The following is a 22,529-nucleotide window of genomic DNA, read 5'->3' as shown; positions in this document are numbered from 1 at the left end:
AGTCTCTGCTGATACTCCTGCATGCGTGCATCCCTTTCTATGGCAGGAATAATTTCTGCAAATTTACTTTTGTACCGGGGATCTAACAGTGTGGCAACCCAGTAGTCAGGATTATTTCTAATTCTCACAATTCGAGGGTCATGTTGCAGGTAGTGCAGCAAGAAGGCACTCATGTGTGTTGCGCATCCAGGAGCACCAAGTCCCTGTTGTGTTGGTGGCGAGGTAACAATCATGCTTCCTTCCTCTGTCCTCTCCCCCCAACCTCGCACAACAGAAATGTGATCAAGGTCTCCCTCATCTGATGAGTCTTCCATCAGTTCGTCCTCCACTTCTTCCTGGGCTCCTGCACCTTCCTCACTAGTTTGGCTGCTACCATGCGCCCTGGTAAAACCATCTCCCCCACCCTCACATGCCTGCCGCCTTGGTGCTGCCGACCGTCTGGACCTTGCAGATGTTAGCCCTTCCGCATACAACTCCTCCTCCTCTACTTCCTCCACCTCCTCTTGTGCCACCACCTGACTCCGAATTCTGTTTAACATGTGCTCCAGCATGTAAATCACCGGAATAGTCATGCTGATAATGGCATCGTCAGCACTAAACATCTTCGTCGCCATTTCAAAACTGTGCAGAAGGGTGCATAGGTCCCTGATCTGAGACCACTCCTCCAGCGTGATTTGCCCCACCTCTGGATCTCGTTGGCCCAGGCTATACGTCAGAACGTATTGCACCAGGGCTTGTCGGTGCTGCCACAGTCGCTGCAACATGTGCAGAGTTGAATTCCACCGGGTAGGCACATCGCATTTTAGCCGGTGAAGTGGCAGGCCCAACGACTTCTGTAGAGATGTAAGTCGCTGAGCTGCGGGATGCGAATGGCGGAAGTGAGCACACAGCGACCATGCCCTCTGCAGAAGGCCATCTAGTCTGGGATAGTGGGCTAAAAATTGCTGGACAACCAGGTTCAACACGTGAGCCATACAAGGCACGTGTGTGACATTGCCCCGACGAAGGGCCGCACCCAGGTTTGCAGCATTATCGCACACGGCCTTCCCTGGTTTCAGGTCCAGTGGAGACAACCATTCATGAAATTGGTTCTCCAGAGCTGACCACAACTCCTCAGCTGTGTGACTCACATTTCCCAGACATTTCAAAGTAAAGACCGCCTGATGACGTTGAGCCCTACTGCCAGCATAGTAAGGAGGTGTGCAGGATCCCTTCTGCGCAGTTAGAAAGCTTGTGGCATGACCAGACAGGCTTTGGGTGCAGGTGGAAGACCGAGAGGAGGTTGAGGAGGCAGAAGCAGTGGAGGAACTTTGACATAAAGAGGATTGACGCACAACTCGTGGGGACGGCAAGACTTGGACAGCAGCCCCTTGTCCTGCTGTCACCATAGTTACCCAGTGCCCAGTCAGCGACATGTAACGCCCCTGTCCATGCCTACTCGTCCAAGTGTCTGTGGTGAAATGCACCCTGTCACACACAGAGTTTCTCAAAGAAGCGGTGATGTTGTGTGCAACATGCTGGTGGAGCGCAGGCACACCTTTCTTTGAGAAGTAGTGCCGACTGGGCATCTGGTACTGGGGCACTGCGACGGACATAAGGTCTCGAAAATCCTCTGTGTCCACCAGGCGGAAAGGCAGCATTTCTGTAGCCAAGAGCTTGCAGATGGTGAAATTCAACCTCTTAGCTTTCTCATGGCTAGGAGGAAATGGTCTTTTACTTGTCCACATCTGAGGGACCGAGGGCTGGCTATTGTGCTTAGACGGGGTTGATAAGGGTGTCCCCGGCAAACTGCCGGTCTGTGAGGAAGATGCAGGCGGACATGTTAGGTTGCGTTGATCCAAAGGTGGTGCTATCGATGTCGGACAGCGCTCAACACCAGCTGGTGTTACCACCTCCAAAGAAAATGATGACCTGCCAATCACGCTGGCTGTTGCGGGTAAAGAGGTGGCAGGTCTGCGCCCCAAAACAGGTGTGACTGCTGTCCCCCCAGTCACAGAGGATGAAGAGGCCGCGGATGCACAAGATATGGCAGACGGTGGTTGGCCCGGCCGGCTAGGCCGCATTGTAGCACACTGAGCTTCCCACTGCAACTTATGCTTCATGTCCATGTGCCGGTTCATGCATGAAGTACTCAAACTATGTATTTTTTGGCCTCTACTTAGCTTTTGCTGACAAATGTTACAGATAACACGAGTTGGGTCATCTTTATCGATCTGAAAAAATGCCCAGGCTATGCAAGGCTTAGCACCCATGCGACCTGAAGAGCCACCACGACTTGTGGTGAGAGGCAGAGTTGTGTTTGAGGATGCAGTTGTTGACGTGCTTCCAGTACTACGTCTCTGTCCAGGAAGGCCCAACCTGACCTCGTCGTCACTAGCATCTTCCTCCACCTCCTCTGCTGACCTCATCTCTTGGCTGACTGTGGGTTGACAGTAAGTGGGATCTCCAACCTCATCATCATCACCCTGTGTGTTATCACACCTGTCGTCCTCAGAGCCAACCTGTTCCTGCCCTGACAAAAAACTAAAGTTGTCGCTCCAATCAGGTATTTGAGTCTTATCATCGTCTTCCTCATTGTCTGCACCAACAGGAGTTACAGTTTGGGAATGAGGGTCTACATTATGGTCAGAACCTTCTGCGTCTGGTCCTGGATCCGACTCATAAAGATTCTGGGCATCAGTGCAGATCATTTCCTCGTCTGGATTCACAGAAGCGCTGGAGTCGACCTCTGATTCCCAGGCTATAGTATGAGTAAACAGCTCTGCAGACTCAACCATCTGTTCTACCTCATACTCAGACGGGCAGCTAGAGATTTGGGAGCTGTGAGGAAGCAAGTGCGATTTGGGTGACACCTTTGAGGACTGGAGTATTTGTGATGTTGAAGTTGATGTGGAGGAGAGCCCACTTAAAGGAGCACTTGATATCCGTTGAAGCACCTGCTGTTTTTGTGCCTCATCTGGAATTTGTAGCGATTGGCGTGGCCGTAAGAAAGGGATCTTATCACATTGTCCGCTAAAAGAAGTAGACATTTTAGTTTGGCTGGAAGATGGTCTTTCTTCTGCAGATGTTACTGTTGCTTTAACACCTACCCCACGGACACAACCTTTTTTCCCCTTCCCAACACGCCTATTCCCCTTTCCACCAGCAGCAGGCCTTTTTCCACTCATTTTGGTGGTTAACTAATTCACAACTCTGGAGTTGTTTACACAAAAAAACAATGGATGGTAACCGAGCAGAGCTGAGTGGCCAAACTGTGGTATTAGGCCAAAACTATTGGCTGGGATAGATGCAGAAAAAAATTATATTCAATTTGCAACCTGATGGAGGTCAGTATAGATGGATTAATAGAACAAGTCCCACACACAGCTAGAAGCCCAATATTTTTTCAGAGGTAGATGCAGAAAAAAATATATTCAGTTTGCAACCTGATGGAGGTCAGTATAGATGGACTAATACAACAAGTCCCACACACAGCTAGAAGCCCAAATATTTTTTCAGAGGTACTGTAGATGCAGATAAAAATTATTTTGAATTTGCAACCTGATGGAGGTCAGTATGGATGGACTAATAGAGAAAGTCCGACACACTGCTAGAAGGCCAAATATTTTTTCAGAGCTAGATGCAGAAAAAAATTATATTCAGTTTGCAACCTGATGGAGGTCAGTATAGATGGACTAATACAACAAGTCCCACACACAGCTAGAAGCCCAATATTTTTTCAGAGGTAGATGCAGAAAAAAATATATTCAGTTTGCAACCTGATGGAGGTCAGTATAGATGGACTAATACAACAAGTCCCACACACAGCTAGAAGCCCAATATTTTTTCAGAGGTAGATGCAGAAAAAAATATATTCAGTTTGCAACCTGATGGAGGTCAGTATAGATGGACTAATACAACAAGTCCCACACACAGCTAGAAGCCCAAATATTTTTTCAGAGGTACTGTAGATGCAGATAAAAATTATTTTGAATTTGCAACCTGATGGAGGTCAGTATAGATGGACTAATAGAGAAAGTCCGACACACTGCTAGAAGGCCAAATATTTTTTCAGAGCTAGATGCAGAAAAAAATTAGATTCAGTTTGCAACCTGATGGAGGTCAGTATAGATGGACTAATAGAATGATGCTATGCCCAAAAGATTTTACTTCACTAGGTGCAGTAAAAAAATTGGTATTCTATACACAGGTGGTATATCTTGCAACACAGATAGGCTACTCCACTGACTAACACACTCTGCAATAGGCCAAAAAGGATTAGCTTTGCTAGATTCAGCCAAATGCTGTGAAAAAAGCTTGCACGGCACTGGCACAGACCTGCCTGGCAAAAACTGATAGGAACTGATGTAACCTAGTCCTGAAAAGGACTGCAATTACAATTAGTCTTTACTCCCACAATCTATCTATTTAAGAGCACAGACCTGCCTGATAAAAGTCGTAGGAAATGCTGTAACCTAGTCCTTAAAAGGACTGCAATCACAACTATTCCCTACTCCCAAGCTATCTGTAGATTTGTGCGAAAATTGGCTTGAAATTAACAAGGTATAGCGCACACAGCAACAGCGGTGCCGTCTAACACGCAGCTGCAGCAGTGAGAAAATGGTGGCGACGGGGAAAATGGCTTGGTCTTATAGGGCAAGGACATGTGACATACACTGCCAATGACACATGCCCTTGCTTGTGTGAAAAAAAGCACTTCGCTCCGTGTGTGCGCTGCTGATAGGCTGACAGATTGCACCTCCCCACTGTAAATGCGGGAAAGAGAAAAAAAAATGGAGATCTTCATTGTTCCTGCAGAGATCCATCCCCTGCCCCTCCCCCCACCCCGCTGTACACTCAAACTGCGTATTAACATTAATTTTCATCATTACTGAGAAAAAATCCAGTTATGATTTTGGTGCACGAACAGTTATCGAACATAACCTCGAACAGCCGAATTTTTCTCAAATTGTTCGTGTTCGCCGAACGGCTCGAACACCGCCCAAAACAGCTCGAATTTGAGATTGGCGAACAGTTCGAGTAGAACAACGCTCATCTCTAAGAATAAGGCCATGACCCCACTATCAGTATTTGGTCAGTATTCGGTCAGTATCTTTTCTCAGGAGTGGGAGCCAAAACCAGGAGTGGGTGATAAATGCAGAATTGGTGACTTGTTTCTATTATACCTTTTCTCTGATTGTTCCTCACCTGGTTTTGGCTCCCACTCCTGAGAAAAAATACTGACCGAATACTGACCGAATAATGATAATGGGGCCGTGGCCTAATTTATGGATACAGACTGGATAAAGTTATATATAGGCCACAGCTCAGACCTCAGAGCAGAATAGTTCAGAGTTTGGAGTAGTGAGTCTGAGCGGAAGCTGCTCAGAGCAGAGGAAAGTGATGGTGTAGTCTGAAGGTTGTAGGAACAGCAGAGAAATGTGAGAGCCATATAGCCTACCATCCCTCATTTAGGTGGACCTGCATACCCTCTAGGAGGGGACCTGGTAGCATTCTCAAAAGGGTGTTGCCCTTTAGTAATGTGGATGAAGTAACCATGTTCTGTCTCAGTACTGTACTGTGTACTGATCTACAACATTGGACTGGTGTGTCCCTGAGGAACGACACCCTGGCCTAGAGACTCTTGACTCTAACCAGTATCTTCTATAGATGAGCAAATGTTTTGAAATTCAAGTATACTAGCTTCACCAATAATTCAGTATACCAGCGTCACCAAATTTTTCCTAAAAAATGTATGGGTAGGGGCAAATTGAAAGTACAGCAAAGCCTCCAATTGCCCTGAAAAGAACTGAACTCATTTCAAGCTCTTTAACACAGACATAACTTTAACCCCTTCGCAACCTTGGGTTTTGTCGTTTTTACTTTTTCGTTTTTTGCTCCCCTTGTTCCCAGACCCATAGCGTTTTTATTGTTTGGTCAATATGGCCATGTGAGGGTTTATTTTTTGCGGGACAAGTTGTACTTTTCAACGCCATTACTAGTTTTACCATATCATGTACGGGAAAACGGGAAAAAAATTCCAAGTGCGGTAAAATTGCAAAAAAAGTGCAATAACACAGTTGTTTTTTATTTATTTTTTTTACCACGTTCACTGAATGCTAAAACTGACCTGCCTTCTTATTCTACAGGTCATTACGAGTTCATAGACACCAAACATTTATAGACCTGTAGCGTCTCCATTTTTCATGATCTGGGGCTGGGTGAGGGCTTATTTTTTGCGCGCCGGGCTGACGTTTTTATTGATAACATTTTGGGGTAGATCCGATGTTCTGATCGCCCGTTATTGCATTTTATTGCAATTTTGCGGCGACCAAAAAACGTAATTCTGGCGTTTAGAATTTTTTTCTCGTTACGCCGTTTACCGATCGAATTAATTCTTTTTTTATATTGATAGATCGGGCGATTCTGAACGCGGCGATACCAAATATGTGTATATGGGGTTTATTTTTTATTATTTTATTTTGAATGGGGCAAAAGGGGAGTGATTTAAACTTTCATATTTTTTTAATTTTTTTAATTTTTTTAAAAACTTTTTTTTTCACTTACTGCATGCTTTAATAGTCTCCATAGGAGACAAGAATCAGCAGTTGTCTGATCGGCTCTGCTACATACAGGGGACCAGCAGATCCCCTGCATATAGCAGAATTGGTCCTGTGCTATGAGCGCCGACCACTAGGTGGCGCTCATAGCGACCAGATCATGACAACCACAGGCGTCTTCTGCAGACCCTGGGTTGTCATGCACGCCCATCGGCGACCCGCGATCACGTGACGGGGTCGCCGGTGGGCGGGGCTTAGAACGCGCTTCCAGGAAGCGCGCGTTAAATGCCGCTGTCGGAGATTGACAGCGGCATTTAACAGGTTAACAGCCGCTGGTGGATCGCGATTCCACCCGCGGCTGTTGCGGGCACATGTCAGCTGTAAGAATCAGCTGACATGTGCTCGGTTCAGTGAGGGCTCAGCGCACCAGCCCTCACTGAACGGGCAGTACGCAAATGTGCGTACTAAGACATCCTGGGCTCTAAAGGGGTTAAAGGGGTTTTCCCAGGAACAATAGTTAATTCTATTCAATGGATCTTAGAATAATAATAATTTTCACAATTTAATGTGTTTAATTAAAATGTTCCTGTGCTGAGATAATCTTATAAATGTGCCTCTGCTGTGTACTGTGTAATGGCTGTGTCTGACCGTGCAGGAACATGGTCTGATCATACCACATCTCCTGGGTAGGGGAGGAAGCAAGAGAGAGTATACAGACATTACAGCATGGGATCACAGCTGAAACATTTCCCTGCCTGTTTTTAAACAATGTTTTACTTTAAAGAGATAATTATTTATGGTCCTGTGCTGTAATGTCTGTATAATCATTTGCATCCTCCCCTTTCCACGAGATGTGGTATGATCAGACCATGTTCCTGTACGGTCAGACACAGCCATTACACAGTACACAGCAGGGGCACATTTATAAGATTATCTCAGCACAGGGACATTTTTTTTAATACATCCAATTGTGGAACTTATTATTATTCCAAGATCTATTAATTAAAATCAACTTTTGTTTGTGGGAAACCTCCTTTCATGACAAAATGATTTCCATACAATTGCCTATAGGTAAACTGATTGTGACCACATTATCTGGAATGTTCACTTAATGTTTTATGAGTTTTTCTCTCAATTTCTTTGGCTGTGCTATGACCTGTGATATCCTTTCGCTATTCAGATTCACCATAAAATGTCTGCTGCAGTCCTTGCTTCTGAGTTTATACAAGTTATGATAGGCTCACAATCTACATTTCCTATCAGTATGTCTTTGGAGCTTGGGAAGAAGCTGAAAAACCTGGAGGAAACCCACACAAACACGGGGAGAACATACAAACTATTCACAGATGTTGTCCTTGGTGGGATTTGAACCCAGGACCCCAGTGCTGCAAGGCTACAGTGCTAACCACTGAGCCACTGCACTACCCTAGTTACACATGCAGTATAACACGGTTACACCACATGTTCTTATTTATTTAATATATTGGGGTTCCACCGCACCGCAGCACCAGCCAGGGAACAGAAAAGCCCAATGTCACCCCCCATTTTCCACTTTTGTTGGTTACACAACAGAACAAGTGTTGGCGGCCATCATCTTGGGAGACAGGTTTCTACATGGTGTCAGAATACAAGCACCACCCGCAGTCTGATACTCTCCCCAATGTACACCATACTAGGATGTCATGACTGGCCTGACAGCATTTTAAAAGAGCTTCCATGTGCTAAAAAAATATCTAGAAACAAATCTGGATTTCCAAGCAGAATAGTGAAAATGGCACAAGCTGTACCTTAAATTAAGTCACCAGCTGCCGTCACCGAACTGTACAAGGAATGAATTCTACCCTGAGCCGATTGTTGGCAGAAGAGAAACACTGCATAAAGGATCACATAAGATCATGGAAAATCGAAGGTCAAGAAATAAGAATGCTGAAATACAACTCATTCAATTTTAACCACGACCTCCACGCATTACCACAGGACTTGTGGGAGTTTAGATTCATATATATACATTTTTTGTGATTTTTGACATCTTGACAACTGAATCCACAGTACAAAGGTCATGCACATGGCAGTATTACGGCTGTGTAAAGGAACTGTATATTTAATGCTGGATTGAATCCTCATAAATATTGAAAGCTATTCGTAGAGAAAGGCTTTACTAAAGGTATTCCTGATCTCAATGGATGTGTCTAATCCTAAATATATCATTAATGAACAGAGCAGTTACATGTCTGTGTGCATGAGTTGTAATTCTGAACTTTAGCTAAATGTAGTGTTAATGTGGCACCCCAGGGGTCTGGTTGCCACAGTAATAGAAATATTATGTCTGAGAGCAAGTGGGAGGTTTCTCTGGTCAGGAGCCCTAAGCATGCAACACTGCCCGCCCAGACCTGGGAGGGGAGGAATCTGCCCTTATAAACTGGGTCTGGGGCGGGATTAGGTAGTGAAGTCCCAGACAGAGTCAGAGCCTGGAGTGAAGTTCCAGACACAGGGAAAGTGACAAAAGGAGCTCTGTAGGAGCAGGAGTGAGTGCCAGAGGCTGGAAGCTAGAAAGCTCGCCTTGGCTGAAGACACTAAACCCATACACGGAGTCCAAGGCTGTGGGGACATCCAGGTCCAGCAGCAGAATCCAACCGGCAGGGGATTCCATGTCCTCTGGCTTTAGAAGCCCGGAGGCACGGTCACAAGCAAGGGACCAGCACCGCCATCGTGAAGCGGAGGCTAACGGAAGGCCCCAAGTCGCCGGCCATACGGGTGAGCATCACACGGTATAATCAGGGACGTGGACTACTTCTACCCGCATAGAGCAAGGTAGCCAGGAAAGAGTTCAGATAGTCGGGGAGGCCTACAACTCCACCTGGCCAGGGGAGATCCTGCTTGCTCACAGACTGACCAGGCCCCTACTGCTAACCAGTACTCCCGGGAGGGTCTGCTTTATACCATCAGTAAAGACCCTGAACTGCACCACACGTCTCTGTGTTTCATCGCCGCACCAGCACCATTACTACTGGGACGCTCACACCATCACTCCCATCATCCACACTAGCTGCCCTGAGGCAATACTTCTCCCGTGGGGAGTTATTCCTTACTTCAGCCTCAGCGGTCTGCAGCGCAGCGGCGGTCCCCACTGACCGCAATCCACGGGTGGCGTAGTCGGACATTGTTATTACCTAAGACTGCCACTGGTTTGACCGCCCTGGGCACGGACCGGGTCACCGCCACACTGAGACTACAACCCCCAGCGATCCGGCTCCGGGTATCCCCTGCACAGCACAGGCCCAGGGGGCGCATCATTAACACTTAACAATTAATAAAATTAAGTATTAATTAGTCAAGTAAGTGTAGGCAAGAAGATAGTGGGTATTCTGTGCTGCTGGTTTGCAATCAACAAAGGAGTCGGAATCAAGCAAAGATATTGACAGTGTGGTTTAATCTCGACGCGTTTCGAAGTATTACAACTTCTATTTCAGGAGAACCACAAAGAAACTTTGAAGAAGAAGTTGTAATACTTTGAAACGGGTTGACATTAGACCACATTGTTAATATCTTCACTTGTTGAATTCCTTTATTGGTTGCACAAAAGTAGCACAAAATATCAGCTATCTCCTTTTATACATTACTACGTTGGTTTTACCAACCAGAAGGGCTGCAGCAGCTACAATCCTATTTACTACCATGTCAGTGTTGAGTCTCACAACCCTACCAGGTGAGCAGATCCGCCATTTGATCACCACATTTTTTTGGATAGCATCGCATTGCGCTTTTCTTGTTTCCTGATTGTTTTCCTAAATAGTAATCAATCCACATTGGAATTTTTTGAAAAATTGAAGATAAAAACACACTTAAGTGAATAAATATCTGCAGCATGGAAAGTCCTTAAATAATTCATTTGTCATTTTCACTATTGTCAAATTGCCTGATATTCTCACTGTGATCTACAGCATGTTAATAAAGGAGAATGATGTGATCATGAACTTTTGGTAATCATTTATACTAGCCACAATGTAAAGCAAAGTGTGGAATGGTTGGAGAGATTGTGGAATGGCAAGATTATTGATGAATTGCTTAGAAACTAATTAAAGAAAATAATTGGCTATTATTCTCTTATCAATCAGGAAAGGAGGATCCAGCTTCGGAACTCCATAAAATATCAAGGTTTATTAAAAAATAGATTAAAAGATAACATAGAGCATATGAATCACAGCCCCCAAGGAAAAGGGGAGACTAGGCAGACGCGTTTCAGACCCTCCAATTTTAAATCATTATTCCCTTATGTTTCAATCAATTCTTAAAAAAAAATTTCTGCAGATCTGTTAGTGAAACTGAGATTGTTAAGAAGAATATTTATTCTGTATAGCCTCCTATTAGAATCTATTATAGTTGGAAGTTCAGCAGTCTAATCCAACAATTCTTAGAAGAAGAGCTCCACGGTAGTCGTCTATATAGCGCAACCCTATTGGCACTCGCCGAAGATTTCAATGCTCGTAAAAACCAACATGACATTACTTGGTGGTATGACTTTTAAGGCATTATTCACATACTAGTAACCTTGCTTGTTTTCCAGTCTATTTGAATGCATCTGTTCTCTTTAACTTCATGAGGACCTATTTATTTATTTTTATTAATACACAGCACATGAAGATTGCTTAATAGACAATTATGAAACAAAGTTTAGAACAAAACATTAAGAAGGGTAACAACCTTGTAGATTTCTGCTATTTGTTGTACTTAGCAATTGCAGTTTATAAAAACTTTAATACGGAATAGATGACCAGCTACATATCATCCTCAAATTGCAAAAATTGCTCTTCTGATCATAATCAATCATGAAGACCATAGGTTTGGATCATGGAGCCCAAAGAGGCTGTCCCATAAAAAAATATTTATCACCTAGCCACATGAAAGATCAATTATGTATGGTTGCTTGGCCTGCTTGCTGAGACTCCCACCAATCAATAAAAAGGGGTCCTAGTGTGAATGAAACCGTCACACCACCACTCCATTTGCACACAAGATTTTGAGATCCCTTTTTCACAATAGATGGTGGTGCCAAAGGTTGGGTACCCCGTGATCAAAGATTTTTCATCTGTCATGTAGGTATGGTAAATATGTTGTCTATGTGACAACCACTTTAAGTTCAAGAATCCCTTCTTGGTAGATGATTAACTAGGAAGCATCAATTGTTTTTCTCTCCATGTTATTGATATTTCATCTCTCCTACTAATATCAGGTTCAGCGACTTGAAGCCATTTTCATCACTATTACCGGATATACATCAATATGATATAATATAATTAGCATTTAATGCACACTTACTTTTGCTGAGAAATTTACCAGCGAGCCGTTCAGACTGCCAGACGTACACTTTAAAATTAAATTGTGGTTCTGAATATTCTCTGAATCTACGTCCTCATTACCATGGATCAATGATCTCTCCGAATGTGCAGATGTTCTCTGGTAGGCAACGCAAGTCATGCCAATAAAGCTTGCTGGTTTGATTAGGACAGCCTCCAGTGCGATATTAAGGGAAACCTGTCAAAACACATTGAGTTGGTCATTTGCCAAAGTGTTTAAGAAATCAACACACAAAAATTACCTTATTTAGGAAAGCAACATGGACATCTGGTTCCGCAACAATCTGTTTCAGGGTGGCCAAACAAATACTTTCCCTGACTAATTACCTTCACTTCAAATTAATAAAGCGCACACCAGTCCCAAGTATCCTTCCAAGTGACAAAAGTATCCATTAACCCACTCGTAGCCAGATGCCAGCTCCAAATTTGTTAACGATTATCTTTTTCGTTTGGTCTACTACGGTGGTTGATGAAAGAACAGATGTGCCATTCCTTAACTTTTCTCTTGCCTCAACATATCCTGATATGAGTTGCACAAAATGACCAAATTAGAAAAAAAAATTGATTTTATAATATTCTCTCAGGAAAGGTTTATGCTATATTTGTTTATACAGTATTGTGCAAAAGTTTTAGACAGGTGTGGAAAAAGTTCTGAAAAAGCAATAATGCTTTAAAAAATAGAAGTGTAAGTTTTTTTCATCAATTAATAAAACGCAAAGTGAATGAACAAAAGAGAAATTTAAATCTCATCAATATTTTGGCCTTTATCTTCAAAATAGCATCAATTCTTTTAGGTACATTTGCGCACAGTTTTTGAAGACACTCAGTAGTGAGGTTGTTCCAAATATCTGGGACAACTAACCACAGATCTTCTGTGGATGTTGCTTGCACAAATCCTTATGTCTCTTCATATAATACCAGACAGACTCGATGATGTTGAGATCAGGGCTCTGTGGAGACCGTATCATCACTTCCAGGACTCTTTGTTCTTCGTTATGCTGAAGATAGTTCTTAATGACATTGGCTGTATGTTTGGGGTCATTGTTCTTCTACAGAATTAATTTCGAGCCAATCAGATGCCTCACTTATTGTATTGCATGATGGATACGTATCTGGCTGTATTTCTCTGCATTGAGGACATCCTTTATCCTAACAAAATCCCCAATTCCTTTTACTCACATGTAGAGATGAGCGTTGTTCTACTTGAACTGTTCGCCAATCTCAAATTCGAGCTGTTTTGGGCGGTGTTCGAGCCGTTCGGCGAACACGAACAATTTGAGAAAAATTCGGCTGTTCGAGGTTATGTTCGATAACTGTTCGTGCACCAAAATCATAACTGGATTTTTTCTCAGTAATGATGAAAAGTAATGTTAATACGCAGTTTGAGTGTACAGCGGGGTGGGGGGAGGGGCAGGGGATGGATCTCTGCAGGAACAATGAAGATCTCCATTTTTTTTTCTCTTTCCCGCATTTGCAGTGGGGAGGTGCAATCTGTCAGCCTATCAGCAGCGCACACACGGAGCGAAGTGCTTTTTTTCACACAAGCAAGGGCATGTGTCATTGGCAGTGTATGTCACATGTCCTTGCCCTATAAGACCAAGCCATTTTCCCCGTCGCCACCATTTTCTCACTGCTGCAGCTGCGTGTTAGACGGCACCGCTGTTGCTGTGTGCGCTATACCTTGTTAATTTCAAGCCAATTTTCGCACAAATCTACAGATAGCTTGGGAGTAGGGAATAGTTGTGATTGCAGTCCTTTTAAGGACTAGGTTACAGCATTTCCTACGACTTTTATCAGGCAGGTCTGTGCTCTTAAATAGATAGATTGTGGGAGTAAAGACTAATTGTAATTGGAGTCCTTTTCAGGACTAGGTTACATCAGTTCCTATCAGTTTTTGCCAGGCAGGTCTGTGCCAGTGCTGTGCAAGTTTTTTTCACAGCATTTGGCTGAATCTAGCAAAGCTAATCCTTTTTGGCCTATTGCAGAGTGTGTTAGTCAGTGGAGTAGCCTATCTGTGTTGCAAGATATACCACCTGTGTATAGAATACCAATTTTTTTACTGCACCTAGTGAAGTAAAATCTTTTGGGCATAGCATCATTCTATTAGTCCATCTATACTGACCTCCATCAGGTTGCAAATTGAATATAATTTTTTTCTGCATCTAGCTCTGAAAAAATATTGGGCTTCTAGCTGTGTGTGAGACTTGTTGTACTAGTCCATCTATACTGACCTCCATCAGGTTGCAAACTGCATATATTTTTTTCTTCATCTACCTCTGAAAAAATATTGGGCTTCTAGCTGTGTGTGGGACTTGTTCTATTAATCCATCTATACAGACCTCCATCAGGTTGAAAACTGAATATATTTTTTTCTGCATCTACCTCTGAAAAAATATTTGGCCTTCTAGCTGTGTGTGGGACTTGTTCTATTAGTCCATCTATACTGACCTCCATAAGGTTGCAAACTGAATATAATTTTTTTCTGCATCTACCTCTGAAAAAATATTTGGCCTTCTAGCTGTGTGTGGGACTTGTTCTATTAGTAAATCTATACTGACCTCCATAAGGTTGCAAACTGAATATAATTTTTTTCTGCATCTAGCTCTGAAAAAATATTGGGCTTCTAGCTGTGTGTGGGACTTGTTGTACTAGTCCATCTATACTGACCTCCATCAGGTTGCAAACTGCATATATTTTTTTCTTCATCTACCTCTGAAAAAATATTGGGCTTCTAGCTGTGTTTGGGACTTGTTCTATTAATCCATCTATACAGACCTCCATCAGGTTGCAAACTGAATATATTTTTTTCTGCATCTACCTCTGAAAAAATATTGGGCTTCTAGCTGTGTGTGGGACTTGTTCTATTAATCCATCTATACAGACCTCCATCAGGTTGCAAACTGAATATATTTTTTTCTGCATCTACCTCTGAAAAAATATTGGGCTTCTAGCTGTGTGTGGGACTTGTTGTACTAGTCCATCTATACTGACCTCCATAAGGTTGCAAACTGCATATATTTTTTTCTTCATCTACCTCTGAAAAAATATTGGGCTTCTAGCTATGTTTGGGACTTGTTCTATTAATCCATCTATACAGACCTCCATCAGGTTGCAAACTGAATATATTTTTTTCTGCATCTACCTCTGAAAAAATATTGGGCTTCTAGCTGTGTGTGGGACTTGTTCTATTAATCCATCTATACAGACCTCCATCAGGTTGCAAACTGAATATATTTTTTTCTGCATCTACCTCTGAAAAAATATTGGGCTTCTAGCTGTGTGTGGGACTTGTTGTATTAGTCCATCTATACTGACCTCCATAAGGTTGCAAACTGAATATAATTTTTTTCTGCATCTACCTCTGACAAAATATTTGGCCTTCTAGCTGTGTGTGGGACTTGTTCTATTAGTCCATCTATACTGACCTCCATAAGGTTGCAAACTGAATATAATTTTTTTCTGCATCTACCTCTGAAAAAATATTTGGCCTTCTAGCTGTGTGTGGGACTTGTTCTATTAGTCCATCTATACTGACCTCCATAAGGTTGCAAACTGAATATAATTTTTTTCTGCATCTACCTCTGAAAAAATATTTGGCCTTCTAGCTGTGTGTGGGACTTGTTCTATTAGTCCATCTATACTGACCTCCATAAGGTTGCAAACTGAATATAATTTTTTTCTGCATCTACCTCTGAAAAAATATTTGGCCTTCTAGCTGTGTGTGGGACTTGTTCTATTAGTCCATCTATACTGACCTCCATAAGGTTGCAAACTGAATATAATTTTTTTCTGCATCTACCTCTGAAAAAATATTTGGACTTCTAGCTGTGTATGGGACTTGTTCTATTAGTCCATCTATACTGACCTCCATAAGGTTGCAAACTGAATATAATTTTTTTCTGCATCTACCTCTGAAAAAATATTTGGCCTTCTAGCTGTGTGTGGGACTTGTTCTATTAGTCCATCTATACTGACCTCCATAAGGTTGCAAACTGAATATAATTTTTTTCTGCATCTACCTCTGAAAAAATATTTGGCCTTCTAGCTGTGTGTGGGACTTGTTCTGTTAGTCCATCTATACTGAACTCCATAAGGTTGCAAACTGAATATAATTTTTTTCTGCATCTACCTCTGAAAAAATATTGGGCTTCTAGCTGTGTGTGGGACTTGTTCTATTAATCCATCTATACAGACCTCCATCAGGTTGCAAACTGAATATATTTTTTTCTGCATCTACCTCTGAAAAAATATTGGGTTTCTAGCTGTGTGTGGGACTTGTTGTATTAGTCCATCTATACAGACCTCCATCAGGTTGCAAATTGAATATAATTTTTTTCTGCATCTAACCCAGCCAATAGTTTTGGCCTAATACCACAGTTTGGCCACTCAGCTCTGCTCGGTTCCCATCCATTGTTTTTTTGTGCAAACAACTCCAGAGTTGTGAATTAGTTAACCACCAAAATGAGTGGAAAAAGGCCTGCTGCTGGTGGAAAGGGGAATAGGCGTGTTGGGAAGGGGAAAAAAGGTTGTGTCCGTGAGGTAGGTGTTAAAGCAACAGTAACATCTGCAGAAGAAAGACCATCTTCCAGCCAAACTAAAATGTCTACTGCTTTTAGCGGACAATGTGATAAGATCCCTTTCTTACGGCCACGCCAATCGCTACAAATTCCAGATGAGGCACAAAAACAGCAGGTGCTTCAACGGGTATCAAGTGCTCCTTTAAGTGGGCTCTCCTCCACATCAACTTCAACATCACAAATACTCCAGTCCTCAAAGGTGTCACCCCAATCGCACTTGCTTCCTCACAGCTCCCAAATCTCCAGCTGCCCGTCTGAGTATGAGGTAGAACAGATGGTTGAGTCTGCAGAGCTGTTTACTCATACTATAGCCTGGGAATCAGAGGTCGACTCCAGCGCTTCTGTGAATCCAGACGAGGAAATGATCTGCACTGATGCCCAGAATCTTTATGAGTCGGATCCAGGACCAGACGCAGAAGGTTCTGACCATAATGTAGACCCTCATTCCCAAACTGTAACTCCTGTTGGTGGAGACAATGAGGAAGACGATGATAAGACTCAAATACCTGATTGGAGCGACAACTTTAGTTTTTTGTCAGGGCAGGAACAGGTTGGCTCTGAGGACGACGGGTGTGATAACGCACAGGGTGATGATGATGAGGTTGGAGATCCCACTTACTGTCAACCCACAGTCAGCCAAGAGATGAGGTCAGCAGAGGAGGTGGAGGAAGATGCTAGTGACGACGAGGTCAGGTTGCGCCTTCCTGGACAGAGACGTAGTACTGGAAGCACGTCAACAACTGCATCCTCAAACACAACTCTGCCTCTCACCACAAGTCGTGGTGGCTCTTCAGGTCGCATGGGTGCTAAGCCTTGCATAGCCTGGGCATTTTTTCAGATCGATAAAGATGACCCAACTCGTGTTATCTGTAACATTTGTCAGCAAAAGCTAAGTAGAGGCCAAAAAATACATAGTTTGAGTACTTCATGCATGAACCGGCACATGGACATGAAGCATAAGTTGCAGTGGGAAGCTCAGTGTGCTACAATGCGGCCTAGCCGGCCGGGCCAACCACCGTCTGCCATATCTTGTGCATCCGCGGCCTCTTCATCCTCTGTGACTGGGCGGACAGCAGTCACACCTGTTTTGGGGCGCAGACCTGCCACCTCTTTACCCGCAACAGCCAGCGTGATTGGCAGGTCATCATTTTCTTTGGAGGTGGTAACACCAGCTGGTGTTGAGCGCTGTCCGACATCGATAGCACCACCTTTGGATCAAGGCAACCTAACATGTCCGCCTGCATCTTCCTCACAGACCGGCAGTTTGCCGGGGACACCCTTATCAACCCCGTCTAAGCACAATAGCCAGCCCTCGGTCCCTCAGATGTGGACAAGTAAAAGACCATTTCCTCCTAGCCATGAGAAAGCTAAGAGGTTGAATTTCACCATCTGCAAGCTCTTGGCTACAGAAATGCTGCCTTTCCGCCTGGTGGACACAGAGGATTTTCGAGACCTTATGTCCGTCGCAGTGCCCCAGTACCAGATGCCCAGTCGGCACTACTTCTCAAAGAAAGGTGTGCCTGCGCTCCACCAGCATGTCGCACACAACATCACCGCTTCTTTGAGAAACTCTGTGTCTGACAGGGTGCATTTCACCACAGACACTTGGACGAGTAGGCATGGACAGGGGCGTTACATGTCGCTGACTGGGCACTGGGTAACTATGGTGACAGCAGGACAAGGGGCTGCTGTCCAAGTCTTGCCATCCCCACAAGTTGTGCGTCAATCCTCTTTATGTCAAAGTTCCTCCACTGCTTCTGCCTCCTCAACCTCCTCTCGGTCCTCCACCTGCACCCAAAGCCTGTCTGGTCATGCCACAAGCTTTCTAACTGCGCAGAAGGGATCCTGCACACCTCCTTACTATGCTGGCAGTAGGGCTCAACGTCATCAGGCGGTTTTTACATTGAAATGTCTGGGAAATGTGAGTCACACAGCTGAGGAGTTGTGGTCAGCTCTGGAGAACCAATTTCATGAATGGTTGTCTCCACTGGACCTGAAACCAGGGAAGGCCGTGTGCGACAATGCTGCAAACCTGGGTGCGGCCCTTCGCCGGGGCAATGTCACACACGTGCCTTGTATGGCTCACGTGTTGAACCTGGTTGTCCAGCAATTTTTAGCCCACTATCCCAGACTAGATGGCCTTCTGCAGAGGGCACGGTCGCTGTGTGCTCACTTCCGCCGTTCGCATCCCGCAGCTCAGCGACTTACATCTCTACAGAAGTCGTTGGGCCTGCCACTTCACCGGCTAAAATGCGATGTGCCTACCCAGTGGAATTCAACTCTGCACATGTTGCAGCGACTGTGGCAGCACCGACAAGCCCTGGTGCAATACGTTCTGACGTATAGCCTGGGCCAACGAGATTCAGAGGTGGGGCAAATCACGCTGGAGGAGTGGTCTCAGATCAGGGACCTATGCACCCTTCTGCACAGTTTTGAAATGGCGACGAAGATGTTTAGTGCTGACGATGCCATTGTCAGCATGACTATTCCGGTGATTTACATGCTGGAGCACATGGTAAACAGAATTCGGAGTCAGGTGGTGGCACAAGAGGAGGTGGAGGAAGTAGAGGAGGAGGAGTTGTATGCGGAAGGGCTAACATCTGCAAGGTCCAGACGGTCGGCAGCACCAAGGCGGCAGGCATGTGAGGGTGGGGGAGATGGTTTTACCAGGGCGCATGGTAGCAGCCAAACTAGTGAGGAAGGTGCAGGAGCCCAGGAAGAAGTGGAGGACGAACTGATGGAAGACTCATCAGATGAGGGAGACCTTGATCACATTTCTGTTGTGCGAGGTTGGGGGGAGAGGACAGAGGAAGGAAGCATGATTGTTACCTCGCCACCAACACAACAGGGACTTGGTGCTCCTGGATGCGCAACACACATGAGTGCCTTCTTGCTGCACTACCTGCAACATGACCCTCGAATTGTGAGAATTAGAAATAATCCTGACTACTGGGTTGCCACACTGTTAGATCCCCGGTACAAAAGTAAATTTGCAGAAATTATTCCTGCCATAGAAAGGGATGCACGCATGCAGGAGTATCAGCAGAGACTGTTGCAGAATCTTACATGTGCTTTTCCACAAAATACCAGTGGTGCACGTAGTGAATCTCACAGTTCCAACTTGCCAACCGTGGGACCGTCAAGTGTTCAGCACTCAAACCGTAACATAACCACAGTATCTGCTGGTAACATCAATTTTGCGGAATCATTTCACCACTTTTTTAGCCCATTCTTTGCAAGGCCACAGGAGACAAGAAGTCTGACACATAGTCAACGCCTAGAGACGATGGTACAGGAGTATCTCCAAGCAAACATTGAAGCCACGACTGTGTCACTGGACCCTTGCTCTTTTTGGGCTTCCAATCTGGATAAATGGCCGGAGCTAGCCACTTACGCCTTGGAGATCTTGTCATGCCCCGCAGCCAGCGTTCTGTCTGAACGTGTGTTCAGCGCTGCTGGTGGTGTGCTGACAGATAAGCGCACGCGGCTCTCCACTGATAATGTAGACAGACTCACGTTCATAAAGATGAACAAATCATGGATCCGAAACGACTTTTCTACCCCTGTGTCATCCTGGGGAGAGTAAAAGCTTGATGATTGGTTAAAATCACCCTACCAACCGTTTTAAGCTTTCAAATTACTAATCATGTTTTTCTGTATCTTGGCTGGAAAATAATTTGGGCTTTGTAGCAGTGTGCAGCACTGATTCTATTAGGCCATCTATAATAAGCTCCACCAGATTTAAAATTACTAATCATGTTTATCTGTATCTTGACTGGAAAATAATTTGGGCTTTGTAGCAGTGTGCAGCACTGATCCTATTAGGCCATCTATACTAAAGCTTCACCAGATTTAAAATTAATAATAATTTTTAGCTGCATCTAGCCCGGAAAATAATTTTGGGGCTCCGAGATGCGCAAGACACATAAGTGCCTTCTTGCTGCACTACCTGCAGCATGACCCTCATATTGTCAGAATTCGAAGTAATCATGACTACTGGGTTGCCACACTCTTAGATCCCCCAAACTTTTCGATCAACCTTTTCATTTTAATAAAGACCAAAAAAATGGTCATTTTTGAAATTATAAGCATTAGCAGGTTGTTAGAAACTGAAATCAAACAGTTTTCAACTCAAAACTTTATTCTAGGTGATGTTACATTTTCACATAGGACCCCTTGTTCGAAAGGAGCTTCTGAACTCTCTCGTCCATTGAATTTGTCAGGTTTTGGATGGTTTCTGCTTCAATTGTTTTGCATGAGGACAGAATACCCTCCCAGAGCTGTTGCTTAGATGTGAACTGCCTCCCGCCATCATAGACACTCCTTTTAATGATGCTCCAAAGGTTCTGAATGGGGTAGAGGTCAGGGGAGCATGGGGGTCACACCATAAGTTTGTCCCCTTTTATGCCCATATCAGCCAGAGATGCAGATGTTTTATGTGCAGCATGAGATGGTGCATTATCATGCAGAAAAATGATCTTGCTGTGAAATACACGGTTCTTCTTCTTGAACCATGGCAGGAAGTGCTGTTTGAGAAAATCCACATACATTATGGAGTTCATCTTTAGCGCCTTCAGGGATCCTAAAGGGGCCGACAATCTCTCTCCCCATGATTCCAGCCCAAAACATTACTCCACCTCCTCCTTGTTGGCGCTGTAGCCGTGTTTGCGTGGGGTGTCCATCAACCAGCCATCCTCCACTCCATCCATCTGGACCATCGAGCGCTGCACGGCACTCATCCGTGAACAAAACAGTTTTGAAATCAGTCTTCATGTAATGTTTGGCCCACTGGAGCCGTTTCTGCTTGTGTGAAGTGGATAGAGGAGGTCGACAGGATGGCGTATGCACAGCTGCAAACCTCTGAAGGACCCTGCATCTTGTTGTTCGGGGGACGTTGGAGGCACAAGCAGCTTCAAAAACTTGTCTGCTGCTATGACAAGGCTTTTTTGCCGCTGCTCTTTCAACCTAACGTAATTGCCTGTAGGAAAGAGTCCTCAATTTGCCCTTATCAGCACGCACACGTGTGTACTGTGAATCAGCTACATACTTCTTGATTGCCAAGACACTTCATCCTGATCATCGCACAATGTTGATTGTAGTCATGCCTTGACCTAAATACTCCACAATTTGTTGCTTCTCAGCAGCCGACACATCCTTTTTCTTTCCCATTTTGGCAGAAAATGTAGGCTGCTTAATAATGTGAGACAGCCTTCTTAAGTAGCCTTGCCTTTCATTGGACACACCTGCCAAACTAATTAGCACAGGTGTCTGCAATTGCTTACAGTGATATAAAGAGCCCTGACACACATCACCATCAATGAGTTTAACTGACAAACAAACAAATTCTTCCCTTATCACTCCTAAACACTTTTTGCATAATAATTTGGAACGCAGTGTACATGTGCTTTTCCACAAAACACCAGTGGTTCACGTAGTGAATCTTACAGTTCTAACTTGCCAACCGTGGTCTGTATGGAGTTGTTCAATAAAGGGCCCAAAATTAAGATAACATAGATGGGAGAGGTCTCTATGAATAGGAATTCCTAAGTATTTGATACCCTGTGAGGGCCAGGCAAAGGGAAAGTTGGACTGGATGGAATCCTGTATGGATTTGGGGAGGGAGACATCGAGGGCCTCAGACTTCGCTGCATTGATTTTAAAATTTGACCATGTAACAAAGTGATCTATTTCAGCCATAACAGCATGGATGGATATATGTGATTGAGTGATATATACTAGGACATCATCAGCAAATAGAGAGCACTTGTACTCGGTGCCTCCCACCTCAATCCACCTAATATTGGGGTTATGGCGAATTGATGAGAGCAGGTGCTCCGTCACTAGGATGTATAAGAGAGGGGACAGAGGACATCCCTGCTTGTCCCATTGGTGATTGTGAAAGGTGATGAAAATGTTCTGACGCACCCCCTGGGCCTTGGGACACCCGAAGCCGGACCCTTTTTGGTGGATGCTGGTGGTTGTAGTCTTCGTGGCGGCGACCCGGTTCCGTGGCTCAGGGTGGTCAAACCAGTGGCGGAACTATTTATGTGGTTTTGATG

At 44.3% G+C, this 22,529-nt stretch overlaps 1 protein-coding gene across 1 annotated transcript in view; it reads right to left on the bottom strand.

The window, feature by feature from the left end:
• ADGRA1 (adhesion G protein-coupled receptor A1) overlaps positions 1-22,529 on the bottom strand; it is a 1,149,356-nt gene that overhangs the window by 651,711 nt on the left and 475,116 nt on the right. Inside the window, exon 12 of the mRNA XM_073685204.1 lies at positions 11,856-12,071. Within this exon, the coding sequence (XP_073541305.1) occupies positions 11,856-12,071 (216 nt within the window). The remainder of the gene's footprint in view (positions 1-11,855; positions 12,072-22,529) is intronic.

Source organism: Phyllobates terribilis, unplaced genomic scaffold, assembly GCF_046119375.1.
Source record: "Phyllobates terribilis strain yellow unplaced genomic scaffold, ASM4611937v1 Scaffold_5__5_contigs__length_657084704, whole genome shotgun sequence".
NCBI classification, from domain to species: Eukaryota; Metazoa; Chordata; class Amphibia; order Anura; family Dendrobatidae; genus Phyllobates; species Phyllobates terribilis.
This window is presented reverse-complemented; position numbering and strand designations above follow the sequence as displayed.